Here is a 23,332-nt window from a genome sequence, read left to right on the forward strand (position 1 = left end):
TTTATTGGACTTAATTTTTCCATCATATTTTGGAAATATCAAAGAAACAAAACACTGATTCAAATCATATATAGTATAACTGTATAAGTATGTAAAGTTCGTCCAAAAAAATCTTCCACTAAAACGCCCTTTAATTTTTAATTCTTAAACAATCAATTAACATTACAATTTGATAAAGAACGTACAAGTAGAAAACATTGTAATTAAAAGGAAAAGACATTGCCGAAAAGATGCATGATAAAAGCATTGATTGATTGAACCTTGACGCTGTAACATAGTCCATGAGCAACAAGTATATATTCCTCTCCAACCAAAACTCGCTTCCAGAAACATTTCATTTGCAGACCAGCTGGAGAATTCGATGACCATAGCCTTCCGAATATTTCCATTACCTACTTTTCTAGTTCCATTAAGATAATCTGTCAAGAAGCACATAAATGTAAAATATTAGTAAAAAATATCACGGGGCAATTCGTCCCGGTCAACAGTGGGAATTTCTTTTTTCAAATACGGTGAAAGGCTTTTTTACCTATTTAATTTTAAGTGAAAGTTGAAAACCTGAGGCCGACTGGTTAGCAGTCAATTACACAACCACCCATTTCTAACTACGTCACCGTGGCTGTGTGACATTCACCAAATTGTAACACAGTTACCCAATTGTATAGAAAATCAGTGCAACAGAAAAACAGAGGACAATCACCCAATTTTAATTGAACACTAGAGTTGCTACTGAACACTAGGGTTGTTACTGAACACAGTCGCCCAATTGCCATAACACTAGAGTTGTTATACAGTCATTCAATTGTAATTGTGACTGTACAGTTGCACTGATGGTAACTGTCTGACAGCCAACAATTTAACTCCACAGCTATCAGTTGATTCAGTTGTGTCGAGGGAATTTTTTTACCGCATTTGAATGCACCTTGGGCCACTTTTGACAGGGCCTAAACGGTATGTGGGCCTAGAGCTTTTATTGAAAAAGAATGTCCACTTTCAACCTCAGCCTAATTTATTAAACGATCAAACCTAGCCAACTGATGTCTAAGATAAAATTTACTCTATGGCAATGCTTGTACAATGATTATTTACCCCAAAATTGTCTAGACATACTGTTCAAGATTTTAGGTGAGAAGCACTTCAAAGTAAATCACAATCTGTGACAGTACCCAACTAAGGCATTGTATTAGAGAAGATAAAGGGTTGTATAAGTCAAATTTACTATACAACTTGGAATCCTTAACAAGAATTATTTCCTGGCACCCATAACAATGTGAAACAATATCTTCCGGTCCATAAATTATCAGAATCCATAGCTACTAATATTTACTTCTTTTGTCAGAGCTCCAACTCAATTGATGGTCAATCCAATTGAAATTTTATTCTGAACTGAGTCTTCAAAACCTTATGCTTGGGTGGACCAGCTTAACCTAGATATCTTGAGCTTCAGAGGATTTTTGGTCTTAATTTAGATCAGGTTAAAAACTCATGAAAAAATGGGGATTAGGCCAAAGATTGTGAATTAGAATGCTATTTTCATCACCTTATATTTGGAAAACCAGAATCATACAAAAGAATATACGAGTTTTGGGGGTTAAGGCTTGGCAAAGGGCTGGCTCAGGTTGTAAAGACATGGACACGTCAAGGCATGATAATATAATATATAAAGGGTGAAAATGTAATAAGGACTTCAATGACTTGAAACTCAACCATCCAGATACGATTAACGGCAAAATGCAAGTCCATTAACAAAAAACATCAAGAGAAATGGAAAATGAGTAATCAAGGTAAGATGAAAAGGGGAAAAAAGGAAATATTTGTTACCATAACAAAAAGTGAAGCTATGCATTGGAGGACTGCCCCTGATTTAGCTCTGCACTCAACATATGGTGGAGAAGAAGATCAACTCTCTGATTCCGGGATTTGGAGCTGCACAAAAACCAGGATATCAGTTCAAAATGTCTAACTCTTCAGGAATACATGAGGGTAACCACTTAACACAGCCAAGATTTGCTAGAAATACGTACCCCACAGATCGACGTCTGCCTTTTACTCCTTCCACTTCCTAAATAAAGTAAGACAAAACTTGATCATTTAATTAGTACTGAATTCATAATGGTCAAAGTCTATTATAAATTTATACATGACTCCATGGTAACATAAAAAAAGCTCTGACGGAGCAACGAACATTGGTGGAAGAAGATGAATCTAAGTTTCCACCCTATCCATAATTTTCTCATCCTAGAAGTTCAGGGCTGGCATGAAATCAAATATTATAATGCTCAGAAATCATTTAAGGACAATCTCTCTATAAAAACCAGATGAAAAACATCTGGTACTACTTGGGCCGGCACTTCGTGAAAAGCATAAAAGTCCATTTATGGCAATTCACGACACAGTAGCCAGCTGTCACATCAAGCATTTCATGCATGACCAATATTGGAAATATAGATACTTTTAGCAACATCAATGTGTCCAGCTAATAATTTGACACTAGGGAAGTGATTAGTTTTTATTTGACACATTTGATATATGTGTAGACAGAGTCCCAATCACCAGAAGATGAGGGGAAAAACAAGACTTATCGGAATAACGGCTCAGACCCCCACCCCCAAAACAAACTTTTTTCGATTCCATCTCTTAATCTGGCTTTTGCTTACTTTTACCAAGTTAAAGTTGATATTGAAATTCAGAGTTACATGATGGAACAAATGCCATACTTTCTCCTCTTGTTTTAAATTTGTAGATGTTCATATAGAAAGAGTGCTACAAAATCAGAAGCATCATTTTTTAATTAAGTTTATATTTTGTACAAAGTTCACAGGAAATTCCATAACCATTTTTTTCTTTTCATGAATTGGCCTCACAGTATCTTATCAATCAAAACAAAAATGAATTGGCATCACAGAATAAATTTTGTTTTCAATTTGGAAAAGAAGTTCACAAAAGATACCGACCTTCTCATGTTCCTCACATTTTTCTGATGACTCGAGCTCCATTTCTGCAAAGAAAGCCTCCAAGACAAAAGCCATAACCTGAAATTACATCAAAAACAAACTTCCTGGTTTAGTTTCTCTAACTTCTTTAGGAAAACTGAAAATATGCATTATGGTACACAATACACCCATTAAGGTCTAAGACCACTTATATCAATCTTGCCATTAAAGAAATCATTCGATCATCAAGATCAAATCAGTTCCAATGATTGAGTTACATATACATACGCAAAAATAGTAAAATCTCAAAGTTCTTTACTAATTAAAATATTGATAACCTAAATATATTTAAGAGTGTAGAAAGAAATCTGAAGGAATAATTTCTGATATATTATATTCATCTCCCAAATACAGGAATAGGAAAGTTAGGCATTAAAGGATCCTATCCTAATGATTATAGAAAAATAACAAAAACCTTCCTAAACTAAGAAAGTCAACTATATATGGCTTAAAAAAGAAAGTCAACTATACCATATAGGAAACACAAGATTCACACTAACACTCCCACTCAACTCTAGTTGGTGTCTGTGATGTCCAATAAAAGAAGATTCTACTTGATACTGCCTTTGTCAAGATATCAGCTAATCTTTGATATCAAAAAAAGCACACTGATAAGACCCACTGTTAATTTTTCCTTGATAAAATACCAATCCACTTCAACATGCCTGATACAATCATGCTGAATTGCGTTGTGCGCAATTTGAATACCAGCCTTATTATCACAGTTCAAAGTCATTAGTTTTGTCGGAAAAACCCAAATCATTCATAAAAGTTCCAAACCATATGTACTCACAAACACCATTGGCAATGCCCTTATACTCTGCTTCAGCACTTGACTTAGCCACAACATTTTGTTTTTTGCTCCGCCATGTGACTAAGTTGCCTCCAACAAATGTAAGATATCCAGAAGTTGATGTCCAATCGGTTACTGATCCAACCCAATCAGCATATGTAACCTTTAGTACATATGCTATATAGTAGTACATATATTGAGTAGTCAATCAACACCAGAGAATCAGATTTTGAAGAGGGGGATATGGCTTTACTGCATGAGGCGAGACCGATGAGGCACATACCATAAGATGAAGTCATAGAAGTCTGGGCCATGCCCAGTGCTGAAGAAAATTAGCTCAAATGCTTACATGATAGAGCTGCCACCTGACCTTTAAATTAGCCGAATGTTCAATGTGCCTGATTTGTACTTATTTCAAGGATTTGATGAAGAACAAGTTTCAAAAGAGACACAAATCTAGCACTTTCCAAAGGCGTAATCGGATGTTGAAGAAGTATTAGATGAAATAGGTGAAATCAAGGAGGGGCAACCAGTATAGGCAATTCATAGTGAAATGATTGGGAAAACATGCTAGTGACAGTACATGGATTGGTGTAGAGATATATGTAGAAGTTGTAGAGACTTCCTCGCCGAAGTCTAGTCTTTCCCAACCTGGTGGAGTTGAGGCAGGACCACTTAGCTTTCCAAAACAAAGTGGGCCTGCTAGCCACTTGGCTCGGGATTTAATTATTTGGGGTTTTCATGGTTTTTTTATCTTTTATTTGATGTGTTTGGTTTTTATGTTTTATTTTGTCAAACCACCTATTTAGTTTCAATTAGTCTCTCTTTATTTCTTACTATTTTTGGCTTTCCTAAAGTCAACTCTATTTGTATATTGCTTTTAGTAGGATTACACTTTTGTATAGTTTACTGTTTTAGCCCTATACTTGTATTATAAAGAGCCTCTTGGAAAAGAATAATATATTCTGAAATTCCGAAACCTTTCATATTTAATTTTGATATATGATAGTTATGCTCCTAGTCTTTTTAAATAGTGATGTTACAATCATGTGAGCTTTTTAGTATTTTGAAGGGCTAGGATTAAATAATTCAAGTAATCAAGGGCTAGGATGCTAGGGCTGATGTAACCCTAGTATAAGTACTCTATTAACAGACTTTGTATGCAGTTTTATGCAGTACTTTTCAGAAATTTCAGATTATAGATGTAGAAATTGGAGCATCAAATCGAAAACCAATTGGTTATGAGTGGAGAGGCCAAAGACCTTATATTCTATTATGCAAGGCATTATTTTCCCATTGTGGGATACGACTCTCAACATGCCCCCTCATGTGTGGCATAACTTAAGGCAAACACGTGGACAATTGTTTGGGTGACGTGGATAGCTTGTGCTCTGATACCATGTACAAGGGAATAGAATTAGCTAATAGGTGAATTACCTAATGCTATTAGGTTTAGGAATCCATATTGTAAGTGGTAAGCCTATGCTCTATAAATAGGCTGCTACAAGTCTCATAGAAGATAGAATAGCTAGAGACTTCAAGGGAAGAAACTCAAAGGGAGACTCGGGTTAGAGACTCAAGGGTGAGTGACTTCAAGGGAGGGGTTTTTCAAGAGGGAAAAACACAAGAGGGCTATTTGTGCAAGAGAGAAGAGAGCGGCTGCGAGTTGGGTAGTCTAGGGTTTCAATAAGCTCTTGTAAGCTTATTCTATACATAATGCAGCTGTGATTCTCTAAGGATCACACGGGGATGTAGGCAAAGTTCACCGAACCTCGAGAAAAAATCTTGGTGTTCTTATTGCTTTATTCTAAGCTCTTGTAAGCTTATTCTATACATAATGCAGCTGTACAAGAGATCAAAATATGGTAAATACTAAATGCAGCAATCAATCTAAGTTCAACTCCTACAGTTAAGATAATCACGCCAAATTATGTTAATCATGTTAACAGATTGCACATGCATAAAAGGATATTCACATGCATGTATGTAGTAGCGTGTTGAGTATCAGCAGCACATATGAGTGAAATTACAGAAAAATATTGCAGTGACATTTTGTGACTTACCAAATTCAATAGCAATAAGATAGTTATAAGATAAAAGCTGACAAAATATGCAACGGTCCAAGAAGTTGCTGTTAATTCCTTGTAACTCTGAAATGAAAACCACAAACGATTAATGACATAATAGCAACTATTTCATCATTAACCAACCACATTATCAGATTCAGTACAAATATGTGGCATAAAATGGCTGCAATTGCTTAAAATGTTCCTGAACAACTTGAAAAAGTCTGAATTCTGAAATCTGCTTCATGAACCATGTGGGGTTCAAACAACACAATGTAACGAGTAAGAAGCAGCTCCGTGAACCATATGTGGTTTGAAAAATGGTTAGAATTGCTTATAATATCGATCCTGTTAATTTCTTACATAATTACAAGAATATATAATATGTTTTTATTGGAACCTTGGGCAAATATCAGCTGACACACAGTGGACACAACAAAGAAGTATTTTAGGAAAACTAATATAGCAAGGCATTCTTCTTAAATATATAGTATAAAGTTGGAAAAAATATTTTGCACACATTTTGTCACGTCACTCTGACCATACCATACTATTGCATTTGCATATGGATCCAGATTTCCTTTTTCATCAAAAGACAACAAAAGAATGCATAACCTATGTATGCAAGAAATATGCAAAAATTAAAAGAGATAGAGGTGTAAAGTAAAACAACTTCAGCAAAGTATAAACAGAAGAATTAGTTTTAGTCTTCCAATAGAAAACAAAAGCATCCATAAAAGAGATGCAAATAAGGCAATTTCTAATCTTGATCTATCATCCACAGATTTTAAGTTTTAGTCAGGGTTCCGCTCAGCAGACCCAGTACCAAGGGTTGTACATAGATAGACCATTTGGTTTTGGGTCACACAAATAATATGCCTATGACAGATTCCAGGACCTTCCATTTCCGTGTTCTCATAAGAATTGCCAACTCATTATCCATTTAAGGGCCGTGGGAGGATATCTTGGGGAAAGGATTAATATTTGTTTGATTCTTTTCATAATAATTACTTTTAGTAATAATGAAACTATAGGATATTACTGAACAAATATAGAAAACAGGGACATGAATATACTACCTGCATCCACACATGCCAGTTTCCCATGACTAGCAAATTGAAAAGTGTCACCATCCCATTTGGGTAGTCATTGAAGTTGAAAAGTAAATAGCTGGTTTTTGTGAAGAAAATTCAATGAATTGACATTCAACATGGAACCTTCCCTGGAGTTGTAAACAAATTGTAACACATTCATAAAATTAATGTAGGGTAAATTTTGCAAGTTTATCAATATTCTATTGCAGGGCGTGATGTTAAATTACTTGTAATCCATATGAAGATAAGAGCAATCATGTTCGATTATCTATTAAATATCACAGGTCTAATGAAAAGAGGTCCAATGCCAAAGGATACTCATTTTCAGCAAGATCAGTTCTTTCCAAATTCGGATTTCCAGCGTTAACAATCCCACCAAATACCTACAAATTAAAGAGGAAATAAATGCTTAGAGAACATTGTAACATTAGCATAAAGGTGGAAGCTTTAATTATATTCAGAAATGCAAGTGTATTACTGAGGGAGGTGTTTGGAACACATGCTGTTCCATAAAACAAATTCTGATTTATAGCCAACATATTCCTTAAGATGACATGGAACCTTAGAAGCTGAGAATAAAATGACTGAATAAATAATAATACTAGACGTCAGACAGAATACAATAATACTAGACAAACCAAAACCTTGCCCAAATTTTAGTCACCAAATGATGTGGCAGAGAATGGCAGATCTTAGTTATCTTAGTTGTTAGACATAGAAGATATTCAGAGTCAGACTAAATATTAACACATAAAGTATTGTCACATCAGTTGGTATCCATAATTTTCAGAATTATTTTGGTGTATATAACATTACTCTTGAATAAAAATGAACTTCATTTTGTATTTCAAATGGTAGAACATGTATAACTTTGTTGCACTTCTCCAAAAACAGCAGAATTTGGGATGACAGATGTATAGAAACTAGAACCAATAAGTGATTGACATTATTCATGCACTTTTCCCAAGATCCACCAAAAATCATAAATTTCTCACAAAGAGCAAGACACTTTCAGGGCCTGTTTGATTGCTTCTACATGAAGTGCATTTGCTTTAGCACTTCTATTATAGGCACATAAAAAAATTCATTGAAAACCAAAGTACTTCTTGCGTATTCAACCAAAGTGTTTCCTAAGGATACACCTACCAGGTGTTGTAACCGCGAGAAGAACTTTTGACTTTTTCTACTGAACATTATATAAACCGCTTTTGGTTATCTGAAGGTGCTTTACACATTGCATTCTAGTTTCTTTTTGTGCAATTAAAAACAAATTGTTAAGAGTATATACAAAAAATAAAAATGTACATTCACAAATTGTTTTTTGGACTCCTTTTAGGACAATGAAAGCAGTTGAAGAGAGCATTGTATTACCTGTACACCAAGTGAACAATAGATACACATGAAACAAAATATGGTCCCAAGGTATGGCATCAAACTTGGTATGAGACTTAAGAATGTGGCAACAAATGCCCGGTAACGCTGGACATACATTAGGAGCCTAATCAGTCGTAACATTCTTGCAATGAGAAGGTAGCGAATCCTGTTAACAAGAATACAAGAAATGCAATTTTAACATTAATATTTTCTCACATAAGTGCTTATAAAAGCTGATTACAATAATATCATGCTAACAAAATTCAAATCACGAATGCTCATAACTATATCTTACAATAATGTCTTACAACCATAGTAACCAGGATGTTCATTACTGATCTGAGTCGTGAACACACTGTGTTTGTGGTTGTGTTACCCAGATCCCATTGTATGGGAATTGTGCAGGAAGACTCTTACTTGGAATATAGTGTCCAAATTTTAGGCACAATGAAGAGTCTTACTTGGAATATAGTGTCCAAATTCTAGGCACAATGAAGACTCTTATCCTAGGGACCTACTTATCTATTGGATAAGGTATTGAGAGGATCCCAATCCTTTTCTTTCCTGGACTGTTGTTGATCATCCACAAAAAAACCTGGACCAATGGTCAATCGCCCGTTGAGGGTGAGATGGAGAGAGAAGAGGGTAAAATCACCGGTGGAGGGTGAGACCGAGAGGGGGGCAAAGAGGAGAGGGATTAAGGGAGAAAGACAGAGGGGAAGGTGAAAGGTTGAAAGGCAACCCTCTGACCATATAGTTCAATTAAAAAAAGAATAAAAAATTAAAAAGCTTAAACCCAGGTTCGGTGATGGGGAATGTCCAGTTGAGCTGCCAAACAGGTGCTTTAACATGCAGTCCAAAATTGTGTTCTCTCTAAAAATAAGATCACTCTAGGTAACATCAGAAAGTCATTATGCGACCCCAATTAAGTCCAGTTGTGTGTGGTCCAGATTATTGGAAGCAAATCTATAACACAAAAATTTCTTTTATTTTTTGGTCAAATAACACTAAAATTTGTAAATGCCTTAAGAAAAGCCAATTAAATATTCACAGATGTGTAAACCAACACCCCCCCCCCCCCCCAAAAAAAAAAAGATACTCACAGCTGCATGTGAAAAGGAAAAAAAATGCACTACACACAAAGATCAAGATAATTCCAGAGTATTAATTCCCATTAGTAACCACACACTCAAAAGAATTTTTAGAGATAAATATTTACTTCGATCCTAAAAAGTAGAAGATATTCATTGACAAACAAAAAAGAAAATCAGGACCAGTACATAGTGGAATATAACAAAGTTGATTGCACAGAGTATAAGAATTTGGCAGGCCCTACCATTCTCCATTCTCAAAGAAAGCTATCCCGTCAGGAGTCATGTAAGTTATAGTTTCTACAATAACTGCAAAAGAAATGAATATTCGTCATAAAAATATACTGCAATCTATTAAAGCTTAGTATTTGGATTGTTCGTGTGGTATTAATGTACAACTTGAAATATTATTGATATTCAATATTTGCTGCCATTATTATTATTATTATTGCCTTTTGATTCCTTGTTCACTGTTTTGTAACCTTTCTTTTTATTAATGAAAGTGATTGCTGAGAGTAATATCCCACATCGGGGAAGTAAAGCCTTTCCTTACAAAATATAAGGTTTTGGGCCTCTTCACCCATTGCCAATTGGATTTGGGTTGGAAACTCTAATTTCTACATGGATGTTTCTCATAAAATAAAAAGCATATTTCTGTTCTCCAATTTCTTAATCTTTTTTTAAATCGAATGGTTAGTAAACCAATGTCAGACAATGACCACATAAAAGAATTTACAAGAGAGAATGCATGGGAAAGAATTACTGTGGTTACAATTGAGGCACTTCATTCATCATCAAAGTTCTGATAGTTACACGTGGGACAAAAAATGTTTGTTCTTAACAATATTGAGCAAAAACATAATAAAATAAAGAAAAACCCTGGGATGTGATTGTCTGTACTGCTTACCTATTATCCACGTGACCAGAAAATCAAAGCGATTTTGACCATCCCTCCAATAGTTCTCAAATCCAAAAGAAAATACTTTCAGAGCCATTTCCAGTACATATATCCACCCTGTGGGACACAAATCAACCTATTAACGAGAAATTAAATCTGAGCTCCTCAATTAACTGTCATTAACTGACATCAACCACGGGCAGAAAGAAAACTAATGAAAACCCTAGGTACTCTAATTATTGATTTGCAACTGAAAACTGGATTTTACTGGTTGAGAACGATAATTTTTCTGGGGGAAATTGTGTAGAAGAAAGAATATGTTGGGTTATTCTGCTTTGTTAAGTAAGAATCAATGTATTTTTGGGTGTGGCAAGAAAGAAAAAGTTTTGGGCGGATGTTGTTTGCTAGCGGTGCTGTGGGCGTGTTGTGTTTGGTTCACCGGAAGCTTCTGGAAGGAATACAAAATAGGAAAAGTAGCAGTTTGGGTAATTCCTAGTAGGGTACAGTTTTTCAGGAAAGCGATGAAGACTTGCGCAAGGTTTTCCTAGTTAAGGAAGGAATTGTTTTCTTAAGTGTACAAGGATTAGAATTAGTTAATTAGGCCAATTACCTAATTCTAGTAGGATTAGGAATCCCAACTTTAACCTAATTGTATGCTGCAGTCTATGAGTTATTAATAGGCTGTAGCAAGCCTCTTTGAGAGGGTAATTAATCCGAGCACCAGAATAGAGGGGAGAGCAGAGTGGTCGAGAGAGAGAGAAGAGGAGGCTGCGGGCTATGGTTTAGGCTTAGGGTTTCAACAAGATCTTGTAACTCTGTTTCTAATCATTATAGTGCAGCTGTGATTCTCTTAAGGATCACACATAGGAAAAGTTAGCCGAACCTCAAAGAACAAATCTTGGTGTTCTTTGTGTTTTACTTTTGCTGCTATTGTTTGTGTTGTTTGCTAAACTGTCTAATCCTAGATACATCAAAGAAAAAGGTCAAGAGGGTGTTAATTCACCACAGGGTGGCGTGGTGAGAAAAAAATACAAGGATATTTGAGAATTACAGGGGTGTGGAACTTCGGGAGAAGATGAAATTCTGGGCTTCTCTTTGGGAGCCAGTAGCTTTATAATATAGACGTTTTGTTCTTGGCTATTATTTCAGATTGGAGAGCTGCTGTAGTCTATGAAAATCTTTCTGGGTTTTATGTTTCTGCTTGTTTTGTAGTGAATGGTAGGCCTGTCTTGTGTGGATGTATTTTACTTGGTGGGACTCCTTGTCTACTAGTCCTGTATTGTTTTTAGCAAAAATAAATTTTTCCTTCTTATTTAAAAAAAAAACTCTACCCACAAGTGCTAGAACATCTTAGAACTTAGCTGGCTACAAACATCTTCCAAATCAGAATAAGTTTTGTATGGCAACTATATGTACGATTATTCAACTGCTATACCAATAAGACACTACCAGAAGAATTAATGCTGTAGTGAGCCCTTACCAAAGACAAACTCCACCACTTGCCAAACCTTCTGAGCAACATTGTTTTCTATATCGAGCTGGAGCCAAATAGAATTTAAAATCAACATGCTTCATAATCAAAGTCAATACATAAAAAATAACAGCAAAGATAATGGAGCAATCAAATGTTCAAATGATAAGAAAGTGGCTTACAATCCATCGAACCCTTTGTAAAATATACAAGACGAAAGCAGATCAAAGAAAAAGGTAAAAGAGATAAATTTCTTGTATTGAGAAACACAAATAGTTTTTCAGAAATGATAAGATCGAATGAGTTATTTTACATATTGGGTAAAGTTAAAGGAAGATCTAGACATGTAATTTCGGTCCTCTCAAATTTTATTATAATACCAGCAAGTAACCGGACAACTATCCATGTTTCCTGCAAACTTAACACCAGAAAGTCTTCCTTGTTAGTGTGAGTTGACTTTTATAATTTGGAAAGTATTAATGGGGCTTATTATGTGCCATTACTTGCTGATTATTTGTAAATACTTGTGATTGTTGTACTTACCTAATCTGCATTCCTTGCATAGCTATATATACGTCCTAAGAGAGAATCCGGTTTTGGGCTTCTTTATGGGCATCAGTTACTCCAATTTTTCAGGTTTATTCTTTTTCAGTAATTTTGTCTAATTGGGGGCCTGTTGTGTATTAAGGAGTTTTTCCTAAATCTGGATCTGTTATTCTTGTAGAGTTTATTGTCTAGGAGCTTGTAGGTTAGTGGACATCTTGTTCACTGTGTTGTATGTTGTACTGTTTTGTTTTTTTAATGGAAGTATGTTTCTTAACGAAGAATAAAGGTTATCAGAAATTGATTCGCTAATAGTACTTTTCTTATTTTATAACAAACAAATTTTTATTAATATGAACAAAATTGTAGAAAACAGTGGATAAGATATCAACTGAGCTTGAAAAACTGAATCCCCACAAACAGCAACTAACTATAACAGAATTGTGTCAAAACATTAGAACTTAACACAATACAAGAGAAACTAATTAGCGGCAGCATTCCAATCCAATAGTAATACAGAAAATGAGATATCCCTACATGCTGAGGAAATTGAAGGCCATATGAATGGCATCTCCATGTTGTTTTGTAGTTTTTGATTCATTTTTCGATCAGATTTATTACTTTAGGATGTAGAATTGTCATTTAGGGCACGTGTAACTATCGGGTTTTAGACGTTAGCCTGAAATCCGAAAGTTAAAACCTCAACCAAAGCCCAAAATGTGTGCTCATTGCACTTTTTTACCAAGCCGTTCAATCAGCCAGAGGCGCTTTTCAAAAAATGCGGCTTTCCACAATACGGTTATCCATTCCATAGCCGGATTGTGTGTGTGTGTGGCACATATATGCACATATATATTTAAACTCTATGGTTTTCTGCATAGCACTTGGGTAAGTTCTGTTGAATTTCAAGCCATACCGTTGTTTCGACAATAACAGCAAACAGATTGACTATGAGTATGAACGATATTATGTATCCAAATCTGGGGCTCCGAATAAAGGCCTTCAACTTTTCGGAGAAGGGTGAATGGTAGAATGAAGGGAACTTTTCAAACCAAGATGGCTGCATCCAAAATGCACAGAATCTAAGTGCAAGCCTTCAACAATCATATTAAATAAATTGCAAGCAATTTATTAAGTTGGATCCAAAGTAATTTGGACTTACGGTATCCTCCTTCTGGAATCTTAGGCCAATGGCATTGCAAAGGTCAGTGAATTCTTCCAAGTTTATCTGCAGGTAAAATAGATAAAAGTACATGGAACAATTCAGCAAGATCCAGAGTCAAAAAATGATAATAACGGAATGCAAATTCATGTATAATGGAGTTGCAATATATACAGGATACACGTTAATGTGAACATGTATTAAAGAAAGGGAGTTGACGAAAAATAATTAACAAAGCCATATTTTAAACCCAGATAGCAGACTCAAGATTTAATATGAAATCTATTTAGCTATTTCAACTAAACATATTGAAGAACCTGTGGTCCAATCTGTTTAAGGAAGCAGGGCTGTTGTGGGTATTGCCTGAGGGAAGCTGTTCTTTGCTAAGTCAGAGGGTTAGGAGATTTGGTGGGGGCAAAACGGCCAAGGTGCTTTGAAATTGCAGAATGTTAACCATTATTTGGGACCTCTAGACAAGAGGAACAGAAATTGTTTTGAAGATTATAGAGGGGCGGATGTGGAAGAGTTGTGGGATAAAGGATCTTTTTGGTCATCTCTTTGGGCCTCTATTTCTAGTGTCTTAAGGGGTGCGACTTTGTCTCCCATTCTATTAGATTGGAAGGCAGCTATTAGTTAGATTTCTGCTGTTACAGTTTAAAGGTGATTTGTCACAGTTTAGTTTCTGGTTTGATATGTACTATAGAAAATGGAGTTCTTGTTCATTGCTTGTACAGTTTGAGTTGGGCTTAATAAAAGTTAAAAGAAAAAAAAAAAAAAAAAAAAAGATTGGAGCTGCAGAAATTTAAAGAGGAAAAAGAGGAAAAAGAGGAAGTGATTTTGTCATAAATCCACGAAGAAATTTGTTGGAGTGTAAGTTTGCAAACAATTAGTTTGAAGATTATATAAGTGTCTGTAGTGGAACTTTGGGAGAAAGTTAGAATTCGACTTCTCCGTGGGCTTCGGTCACAGCTGACTTTAGGGATCTTCCTTTTCATTCTATTTCTTTAGATTGGAAGGCAGCATATTTTGGGCATACTTCGGAAGATCACAGATTACTTGTATGTTTCAAATTGTGTTTATTTTAGATGGATAGAAGTTGTCACACAACTAATTTATGGATTTGTGTCTATCTTTCAACATCCAAAATTCATAATGCTATTCATCAAAATTTAGACTTTTTGCATATTTTATGAAATTTTCAATTAAATTAATTATTATTTTAAGCCTAAAACTTATTTTTATGTTACACGGGATAGTGCTATATAGGTTATCCAGTTTCCCAGTCCAACACTACACCAAATGTTGTATAGTACTTAGACCCCATTTGGGATTGCGGTGGAGGACCCAAAAGCTATTGTGGATGACAATTCCCAATCACCTACAGCAGATTTGGTGTTTGGTAAAAAAATTAAAAACGGCTTTTCCCCACAATTCTCAACTCTCCACAGTAAAAACAGAAAACAGGTTTATAGGTGCTTTTGAAAGCTGCAGTGAATCACAGCAACAATGAATATTTTATTTTACCCATAATACCCTCATTGATTTCTATAATTTTTATTTGTTTATTTTAAATTAAAAAAACATGTCCATTGTTAGTTATATTTTATATTGTGATAATTAATCATGATATTTTATTTGTACGATTAAAAGTATAATATACCTAAAAATTAATAGGCATACTTATTTACTAATGTTGTTCTTAGAAAAATTTATGCTAATAAAAATTTGTAGCTAAAAATTTCAAAAACAAACAATAAACCTTTTATTTTTACTAAACAAATAAGTGAAAGGCACTTTCAGCATCATGTCTATTTTAGTAATTATACACAGTCACAACACTTTTACATTCACATTTACCAAACACTTTGATACTGTTTTTTGCACTCACAGCACTTCTGAAAACATAGTTTACCAAACACTCAACTGTTTTACTTTACAGCTGACTTTACTTCACAGTTGTTTTACTTCATATCTATTTTTCCTCACAGCAATACCAAACTGGCCCTTAATCCAATTCCAACCTAATCCAGCCTTAAAAATAGTATTGTCCAGTCCAGTCTTGTGCACCGAACGCCCACTTAGACCACTGATTCCTAGTAGGTCTTATGTGGATTGTGGACTATTTGTCTAAGCGGGAGGGGTGGAACACATTATGCTATGTTATGTTTTGTATGTAAGAGAAGTGGATTGGAGTATAATGGTATCTCTCACACAAAAGGTTCTCCACATTCGTGTTGGACCATTTTATTGTATATGAGAAAGCTACCTCCACCATGGCATTTCTAATGGAGGAATATTTATATGTCGCTTTGCAAGCAAGCCATTTATCTTGACTATAAATGATATAACTTTGTATCAATGTATTACACATAGCTCATGTTTGTATAAAAATGAGAAAATGCTACTTGTACATAGAGTTTTATAAAAGGATATGTAGTTGAGTTAGCATGATGTAAGTCACACAATCCCACTCCCCTTGTGATTACTTGCACCCAAACAATTCCTCTACACACCCCCTAATTATCATTCATTTTACCATTAATAACCCAATTTAAAAGAGAAAAAAAATTCTCCCCCTGCCCTTCTCCTCTCTACTCAGCCACAAGGACGAAACCAGGATTCTAATTTAAGGTAGGCTGAATTTTGCTGAAATTTCAACCACATGTTTTTCATTTTTTTAAGATTTTCAAATTTATAGAACCTTAAATTGAACCCCTAATACTCACTAAACTATCACGTAGCATAACGGGGCCTTAATTACTCGAGTCGGCTCATACAATCTTAAAATCACACATTAAATCATACCAACCTAAAGCAAAAATTTACAAATTTAATCCATAATAACTCAAGTAAATCATTTTTTTTTTTATAGAAGAAATTCACTTAAGGCTATTAACGGAAACAAGTAACACATAACAAAACACCTAAACAAAGACTAATACATGTGTTCTAAGAAGAACAAACAAATTCTGCCAGCTATATACTTAACACATGCAACTCGAACTTTGTTTTCGGGGAGCCGCGAAGAAGGAAAAGAGGCTCCTACGAAATGTGAGTGAAGAAAGGCAATGCCGCTAGTAAAGCTCCTTCGTAGAGTGTGCGATCATGACAAGGCTCAAGGAAGAAGCCCCAGCTAACTTTGTGCTAGCAGCCGCAGTAAGAGTGGGGAGGGGGGGGGGGGGGGCAAGTGTTCTTCGGAATGATTGAGCGTAAAGGGCATGTAGTCGGTGAATCAAGTTGAAAGTGGAAGTTGCCAAAAACAGGTGAAATGCTCTCGAAACCAATTCACTTGAGTGAGACAGAGGAGAGTGGAATTTTAAGGGAGAGAACCACAAAGACAAAAAGACTGAAGATAAAAAATTACCCATAAAAATCTAAAGAGAAATGTTTAGAATATTCTAGAAAACTTATTTTGCTTCTGAAATGCGGTGGGCTATAAAAAAATTAAAAATGGAAGTAAGTGATGGTAAAATTGGAAAGTAAAAAAATCTGTAAGGGAGAGAGATGTGGAGAGGAATTGTTTGGATCCCAATGGAGAGGAATAGATTCAATCTGTGCTGAGCAGTGTCCCCCACTTATCTCTGTCAATCTTTAGATTAATTGTTTCGGTCGCTAAGAGGTTGGATAAGTTAATGAGGGATATTTTGTGGGAAGGTCAAGACAAGGGTAAGAAGGGCCACCAAATCAGTTGGGAATTAATTTAAAGACAAAGAGAAATGAGGGTTGGCTATTGGTAATATGAGGAAAAGGAACACTGCTTTGTTGGAGAAATGGTTGTGGTGTTTGCCCCTTGAAAGGATTCTCTGTGTGATGCACAATAATTAAGAGCAAGTATAAGTTGCATTCTAATGGCTGGGATTCTCGTTTAGTGGATGATGGCACCATTCGTTGCCCTTGGAAATATAGTTCTCAGGGTTACCCTATGTTTTCTTCTCTTTCCAGATTTGTGGTGGGGCATGGGTCCAAAATTCGGTCCTATAAGGACATTTGATTAGGTGATTTTTCCTTCATTCGCTATCTTCTAACCTGTAGAGGTACCCACTCAACTGTAATGCAACCATTTCTTCCTTAGCTTGCTTCTTTCCTTCTAGGTTCATCTCTGGGAATCTAACCCCTATAAGCAATTTAAGTGACAGAGAGATCATTGAATTTTCTGATCTGATGTCTCATGTTGCTGGTCTGGTTCTGTTTCCTACTCGAGCTGATAAGCAAATTTGGACTATTCAGGGGACTAGGGTATTTGTAAGTCCTATCTCTCATTACTTGATGAACCAAACCACCCCCATTATGGTCCTTACAAGTTGAATGGAATCCAGGGTGCCTTCTACAGTTCAAAAACTTTCTTGGCTGGTGGTTCATGGTAAAGTTAATAACTGTGATTTGCTTCAAAAGAGAAGGCCCTACGCTTTCTTATCTTCTGTATCCCTGCAGGTGAATCTTCTGATCATATAGATTAGTTTTGGTCTTGGGTGTGGATTAGGTGATTTCAAGTAGCTTTTATTTTCAACGGTCTGAGGTCTTGTTGTGGCAATGTGTTGTTTTGGCTTTTATTTGGGTGGTGTGGTGGGAAAGGAATAGAAGAATCATTAAAGATAGAGAAAAAGATCAGGGCTCACTGTGGGACAAAATAAAATTCCTAATGCCTCTTTGGGCTTCCTTGTCTAAGAATATAAAGTTTCTTTCTATTCAGCTGTATTGCTTTAAGTGTTGGTGTGGTTGGCTTTTTTTTTTTTTTCATTTGACTTGCATTGGTTTGGCCCATTTCTTTTGTATATTTTGGTTGGGTGTCCTGATGGATCTCTGGTCCCACTTGCTCTGTATTTTTCTTCTCTTATAAATAAGATTTTGTTTCTTATTGAAAAAAATGGAGCCACCCAAAATAAAAATTAAAACTTTATACCTCTATCACTACTCATTGAAATACATGAAACACTCTGTAACTAGGTTATGCACTTCCTTCTTTTTTTGACAATAAAGATACTTTTATTCACATTAAAAATATTACAAGTCAGTGGATAAGGCATCCACCACTAAAGCTACAAAATAAGGACAGATGCAACTGGAGCCACCCAAAAGAAAGTGGAGGCATCCACTTCCTTCTATTTAACAAAGACAAACTCAAAACTCTTTTTTTTTTTGGTCCATAACCATGAATTTGTCATATCTAGTTGTTTTCACAAGTATAAACTACTGAAAGGGACAAGGCAACTTCATTTTTAAAAACAAGAAAAGAAAGTAATCAACAAAGTTAATGTAGATGAAAAAGAAAAGACCCATTCACATTGAAAATTCAAATTTACTCTAAAGAATAAAAGACACTAAACACAAGTCTAATTAATTGGCTAAAATAAATTAATCTACCTTGAAGTCTCCACTGTCATCCAGCTCATGAAATATCAGTTCAAATTCTTCTCTTGATATGTTTGGCAAAGTCCTAAATAAAATAAAAACAAAGGCACAGTTCAACATTTACAAGATCAACATCACAAACTAGCAGTTCACCCATGGAAATACATTACAAATACAAAAACAGATTGGGACAGTGTTACGTACTATAATAAATAATTAATAGGTCTGTGAAGCAAACACAAAAGAGGCACAGTCAACTTACTGATATTACTAAGGACTGTCAGGACTCCAATCATCATTGGAGCCGAGATTTCTAAAGCAAATCTGGAAAAGCCTTGATGTTACCAAATACTAGAAGTTTTAGCAACTAACTTGACAAGAAAACAATATTTAATTCTGAAAAATGAGTTGATTACAGCAGAGAGGCAATTCCCCTTTTTAAACTAGTTTCCTTCATTAATTATCTTCACAATTCCTGAGCAGCAATGTTCCCATCCACGTTCATGAATGACCCTTTATTTTCTAATAACTACACAATGAAATACATGAATGACTCCTCAAATATCTAGTAGGAAACTTAAACAGTTTGCATCTGTTTGGCATATAATAATTTATCAAAAACAAAAGTGGTCACTCCCCCAGACGCTACGTGATAATTATTTATCAAATGGGTGTGGCCATACTCCTATTGTGATCATAGGTAGGCCCTCTCCCATGCTCCAATACATCTCCACACGAATGTGGAGACACTTATAACTTAAATGCTCCAATAATGTTTACTAAACATATAATAGTCTAAACTCTAAAGCCTTCCTAGATATGAAAAACGTACAGAAACTTTCATTCAATTTTTTTTTTTTTTTTATAAGAAACATACATCATTAATTAAAAAAGAAAGTTACAAAACAGAGGTTATGTGATAGTAAAAACCAAAAACTACAACACAGCAGTGCTGCAATAAAAAAGAATAGCCTGAAACGAATAATCCTTAACCTTAGAAGTTATTGACGCTCAAAGAGATGCCTAGAATCTAACCCTCACCCATAACTGGTCCACCTCAAGGATTAAAATTTAGCAGATTTTGTGAAAATTTCGATCAAAATAACAGTTCAGAAACTCAAAAGGGGTGGAAGCTGTATCTTTCAACCCTGTCAGAGGAAGTTCAGAGAAATATCGGTGATGTTTAGTTATATTGGCACTATATCTTTCACTTTTAGTCGATTTTTACAGAAATTCGCTGAATTATTGGCAAACATTTAGGTCAAACCCACCGAAGTTTCGGTGGTTCAGTGTGGAACAAAGAATCCCCTTCCTCTGTGTTAGGCTTTCTTCTATCTGACTCTATTAGGAAACTTGACTCCCATGGATAAGACTCTAGAACTATTGAACTGGCTGAAGAAACCCATGTGCTAGACTGCTGTCCAATTAATTAATTAGATGAATGATTGGGCAAGAGAAGTTATATAATGGTGTCGGTTAAGCTTTGTTACAATTATTAATTTAAGCCATGCTAAAATTAATATATCCCAATATCACTTAAATACAAAAATATCTAATATAAATATATATAGATAAACATATGGAAATATGCATTAGCAACATACATTGCTTTCACTGTACATGCCATGTATTTATCATGGATATGCTATTTTATAAAATTTAAATGTCTAATTTATGCATTATTGATTAGTATAATATCTATGTAAGTTTATTCAAAATTTCAATGTTTTTAAGTAACTTTATGTCATTTTTTTTTTCACCAATATTTCCACCGATATTTCCGAATGTTTGAACTACTGAAATATCTAGTGATAGTATGATATCCATATTTTTATTCTTAGTCCGCCTCCTCACCACCCTAGCTCCCTCAAGGAACCTCCGATTCCTTTCCAATCCCACTACCCAAAGACTGCCAACACAGCACTTCCCCCAAGTACCCTTATTTCTCCCTCCAAAAACTTATAGGTCTCACACAATAAACCCTCACATGAAGCTGAAATGTCCCATATCACTTCGGCCTCCCTAAACAATCTCTGCCACAAGAAAAGTGCAATGGGACAGTGAAGCAGCAAATGATTTGAACGTTCAGCATCCTTTTTACACATCATGCATCAAGTGGAGGGGATAGACACCAATATGGGAAGAGGAAAGTTGTCCATCAATTGCTTTGAATATGATATACATGAGAAAACACCTGACAACTCCAACTTCTAAATTCTTCTATCCGAATTAGATGGAACCAGCAACACACTTTCTAGGAAAGCCATCAACTCTGTTAACTCACCCTTTCCTTATCAGTTAGGTTCCACCGAAACCCAAATTCCGGGTCAAAGGAAAAGAATCCGAATTCACACACGGATTTGCAATGGAAGCATTATGGAGAAGGGATAATATGTATAAACAAGGAAAGAGATTACAAAAAGCTGTATCCCCCACCCAAGAATCCAAAACCTGACCCTCTCTCCATTACCCACCCCAAAACAACAAACAGAAGAAAAGAAGGCCTTGAGAGTTGTCTTTCCAAGGACATCGACTTGAACCTCTAGTCACAATATTGGAGTCCCAGCGATTATCATGCAAGCCATACTTACTTCTAATGACTGCATGCCAAAGAGTTTCCCTCTCCTGCTGAAACCTCCACAACCATTTTTCAAGTAGAGCTTTATTTGTACTTACCAGATTTCCAACACCTAAACCCCCTTTTTCTTTTAAATTCACCACACCTATCCCACTCTTTCTCACTTCCAGCCCTTTTCTTTATTATGCAAGACCAAAGTTCCTCCAAAGGTAAGGGAGTTAGCTTGGATTATTGCTCATGGGAAAGTTAATACTTGTGATATGGTTCAAAGAAGACAACCTTCTTTTTGTCTTTCCCCACAGTGGTGTGTGATGTGCAAAAAGGATGCTGACAGTGTGGATCATTTGCATTGTCCAGTAGCATTGACTCTTTGGTTAAGGTTATCTAGGGAGGCAAATTTGTGCTGATGATTCCGGCTACATGTGTGGTTTTATTGTGCGAGAAGTATAAACTTTTTGGAGGTAAAACAAGGGGCGGGAAGATGTGCATTAATGGCTGTATTTTGGGTCATTTGGCTAGAAAGGAATAGATGGATATTTGAGGATGTTAAGGGCGAAGAGATGAATTATTTGTGGGAGGGGGTTAGGTTCTACCGTTCTGGGATTCTCTTTGTGCATCAGAGTTTGGGAAAGCTCATTTTCTGATATTTTTTCAGATTGGAGGGCTGCTATTCTCTAGTGCATTCTGCAGATGTATTGGATATATATCTGTAGCTGGTTATTTTTTCCTTTAGAGGACACCTTGTCCTCAGTATTGTACATATTTGATTCATAAATTCTTGCTTCGTATGAAAAAATAATAAAAAACAAAGTGGCAGATGCTCTTAGAGGAGGACCACACTGCTGAATATTAAGTCCACAAGCATCAAAGGAGATGAATCTTATAAATGATTATATCCTACGGATCCATAGTTTGGCTCAATTTGGAGTTATGCACTGATGGACAGCAAATAGATCCTTGAAAGTCTAAAGGGTCTGTCTAGTTGTTTATTTAACTGTTATTAGTGTTGTATGGGGAATCTGTCTGGTTGTCATTAATGCTGTATGGGTAGTTTAAAGAGTCAGCCTGCTTAGTTGTTATTAATTATATATGGGCAGTTTAATGGGTGTTTCAAGAAAGTTCTAGGGTAATTATTAATGTTTTATAAAAGGGTCTAGCCAGGTCAGGGGGATATAACCTGCAACAAATTTATATGAGGAATTATCAGTTTCTAGACTATCCTAAAGCCTTTCTTTGCTTTCCCTTTAAAGATCTAGGCTCCAACAGTGGTTGGAGTGACTCTCACCTATCCTACAGCTACAAGAAAAGGGTTTCAATTCACAAATATTGCTGGGGTTGCTATCCTATTTAGATCTGTTTACATCAAATAATGAAACATAACACTAAACAAAACAAGAAATCTTTAAAAAAAAAAAGAGACCTTTATTCACGACAAAAAACACTACAAAGCAGTGAATAAGACATCCACCACTGAACTACAAGATAAAGACAGTAGCAGCTGCACTTTTCTACAAACCAAACAATAAATCTAAAGGTTAGGAATTGGGTATCACAAATAGTATAACAATTTGGAATTCACATAGTGAGAGCAACTCACAATATTGCAAGTAGATAAAGTGCAAATGCATGCTAGAAATTCAAAGTCATTCACGGGTCACAAAAAAAGCTTCAAAGTATTTTTCTCAATCAAATACTTCTCAATGCATCTCTTCTACTTAGAGTAGCCACTTTCACATTCAAGAAAAAGGACCCAAAAACCCTACATGGAACATCACATAGACAGAAAATAGATGAGATTGAACCACTTATACCTGTATTTATTCAATTCCTCAAACAGTTGAATGCACTGATCCTTATTGATATATCGAACATTCTGTCAACCACAAAATGATGAAACATTTAGATTACTTATAGCACGAA

General features: G+C 35.5%; 1 protein-coding gene across 1 annotated transcript in view; it reads right to left on the reverse strand.

Annotated features, from left to right (window-relative positions):
• TPC1 (two-pore channel 1) overlaps positions 1 to 23,332 on the reverse strand; it is a 38,919-nt gene continuing 15,587 nt past the window's right edge. Inside the window, exons 10-24 of the mRNA XM_086239403.1 lie at positions 23,224 to 23,285; positions 18,847 to 18,919; positions 13,486 to 13,551; positions 13,240 to 13,383; positions 11,790 to 11,847; positions 10,319 to 10,426; positions 9,657 to 9,720; positions 8,318 to 8,486; positions 7,265 to 7,329; positions 6,932 to 7,022; positions 5,850 to 5,936; positions 2,955 to 3,032; positions 2,025 to 2,062; positions 1,822 to 1,926; positions 1 to 419 (exon numbers count right to left, since the gene is read on the reverse strand). Of these exons, the coding sequence (XP_086095529.1) occupies positions 1,839 to 1,926; positions 2,025 to 2,062; positions 2,955 to 3,032; positions 5,850 to 5,936; positions 6,932 to 7,022; positions 7,265 to 7,329; positions 8,318 to 8,486; positions 9,657 to 9,720; positions 10,319 to 10,426; positions 11,790 to 11,847; positions 13,240 to 13,383; positions 13,486 to 13,551; positions 18,847 to 18,919; positions 23,224 to 23,285 (1,191 nt within the window). The 3' untranslated portion in view covers positions 1 to 419; positions 1,822 to 1,838. The remainder of the gene's footprint in view (positions 420 to 1,821; positions 1,927 to 2,024; positions 2,063 to 2,954; positions 3,033 to 5,849; positions 5,937 to 6,931; positions 7,023 to 7,264; positions 7,330 to 8,317; positions 8,487 to 9,656; positions 9,721 to 10,318; positions 10,427 to 11,789; positions 11,848 to 13,239; positions 13,384 to 13,485; positions 13,552 to 18,846; positions 18,920 to 23,223; positions 23,286 to 23,332) is intronic.

Source organism: Dryas octopetala, chromosome 4 (genome assembly GCF_963921425.1).
Source record: "Dryas octopetala chromosome 4, drDryOcto1.1, whole genome shotgun sequence".
NCBI lineage: Eukaryota > Viridiplantae > Streptophyta > Magnoliopsida > Rosales > Rosaceae > Dryas > Dryas octopetala.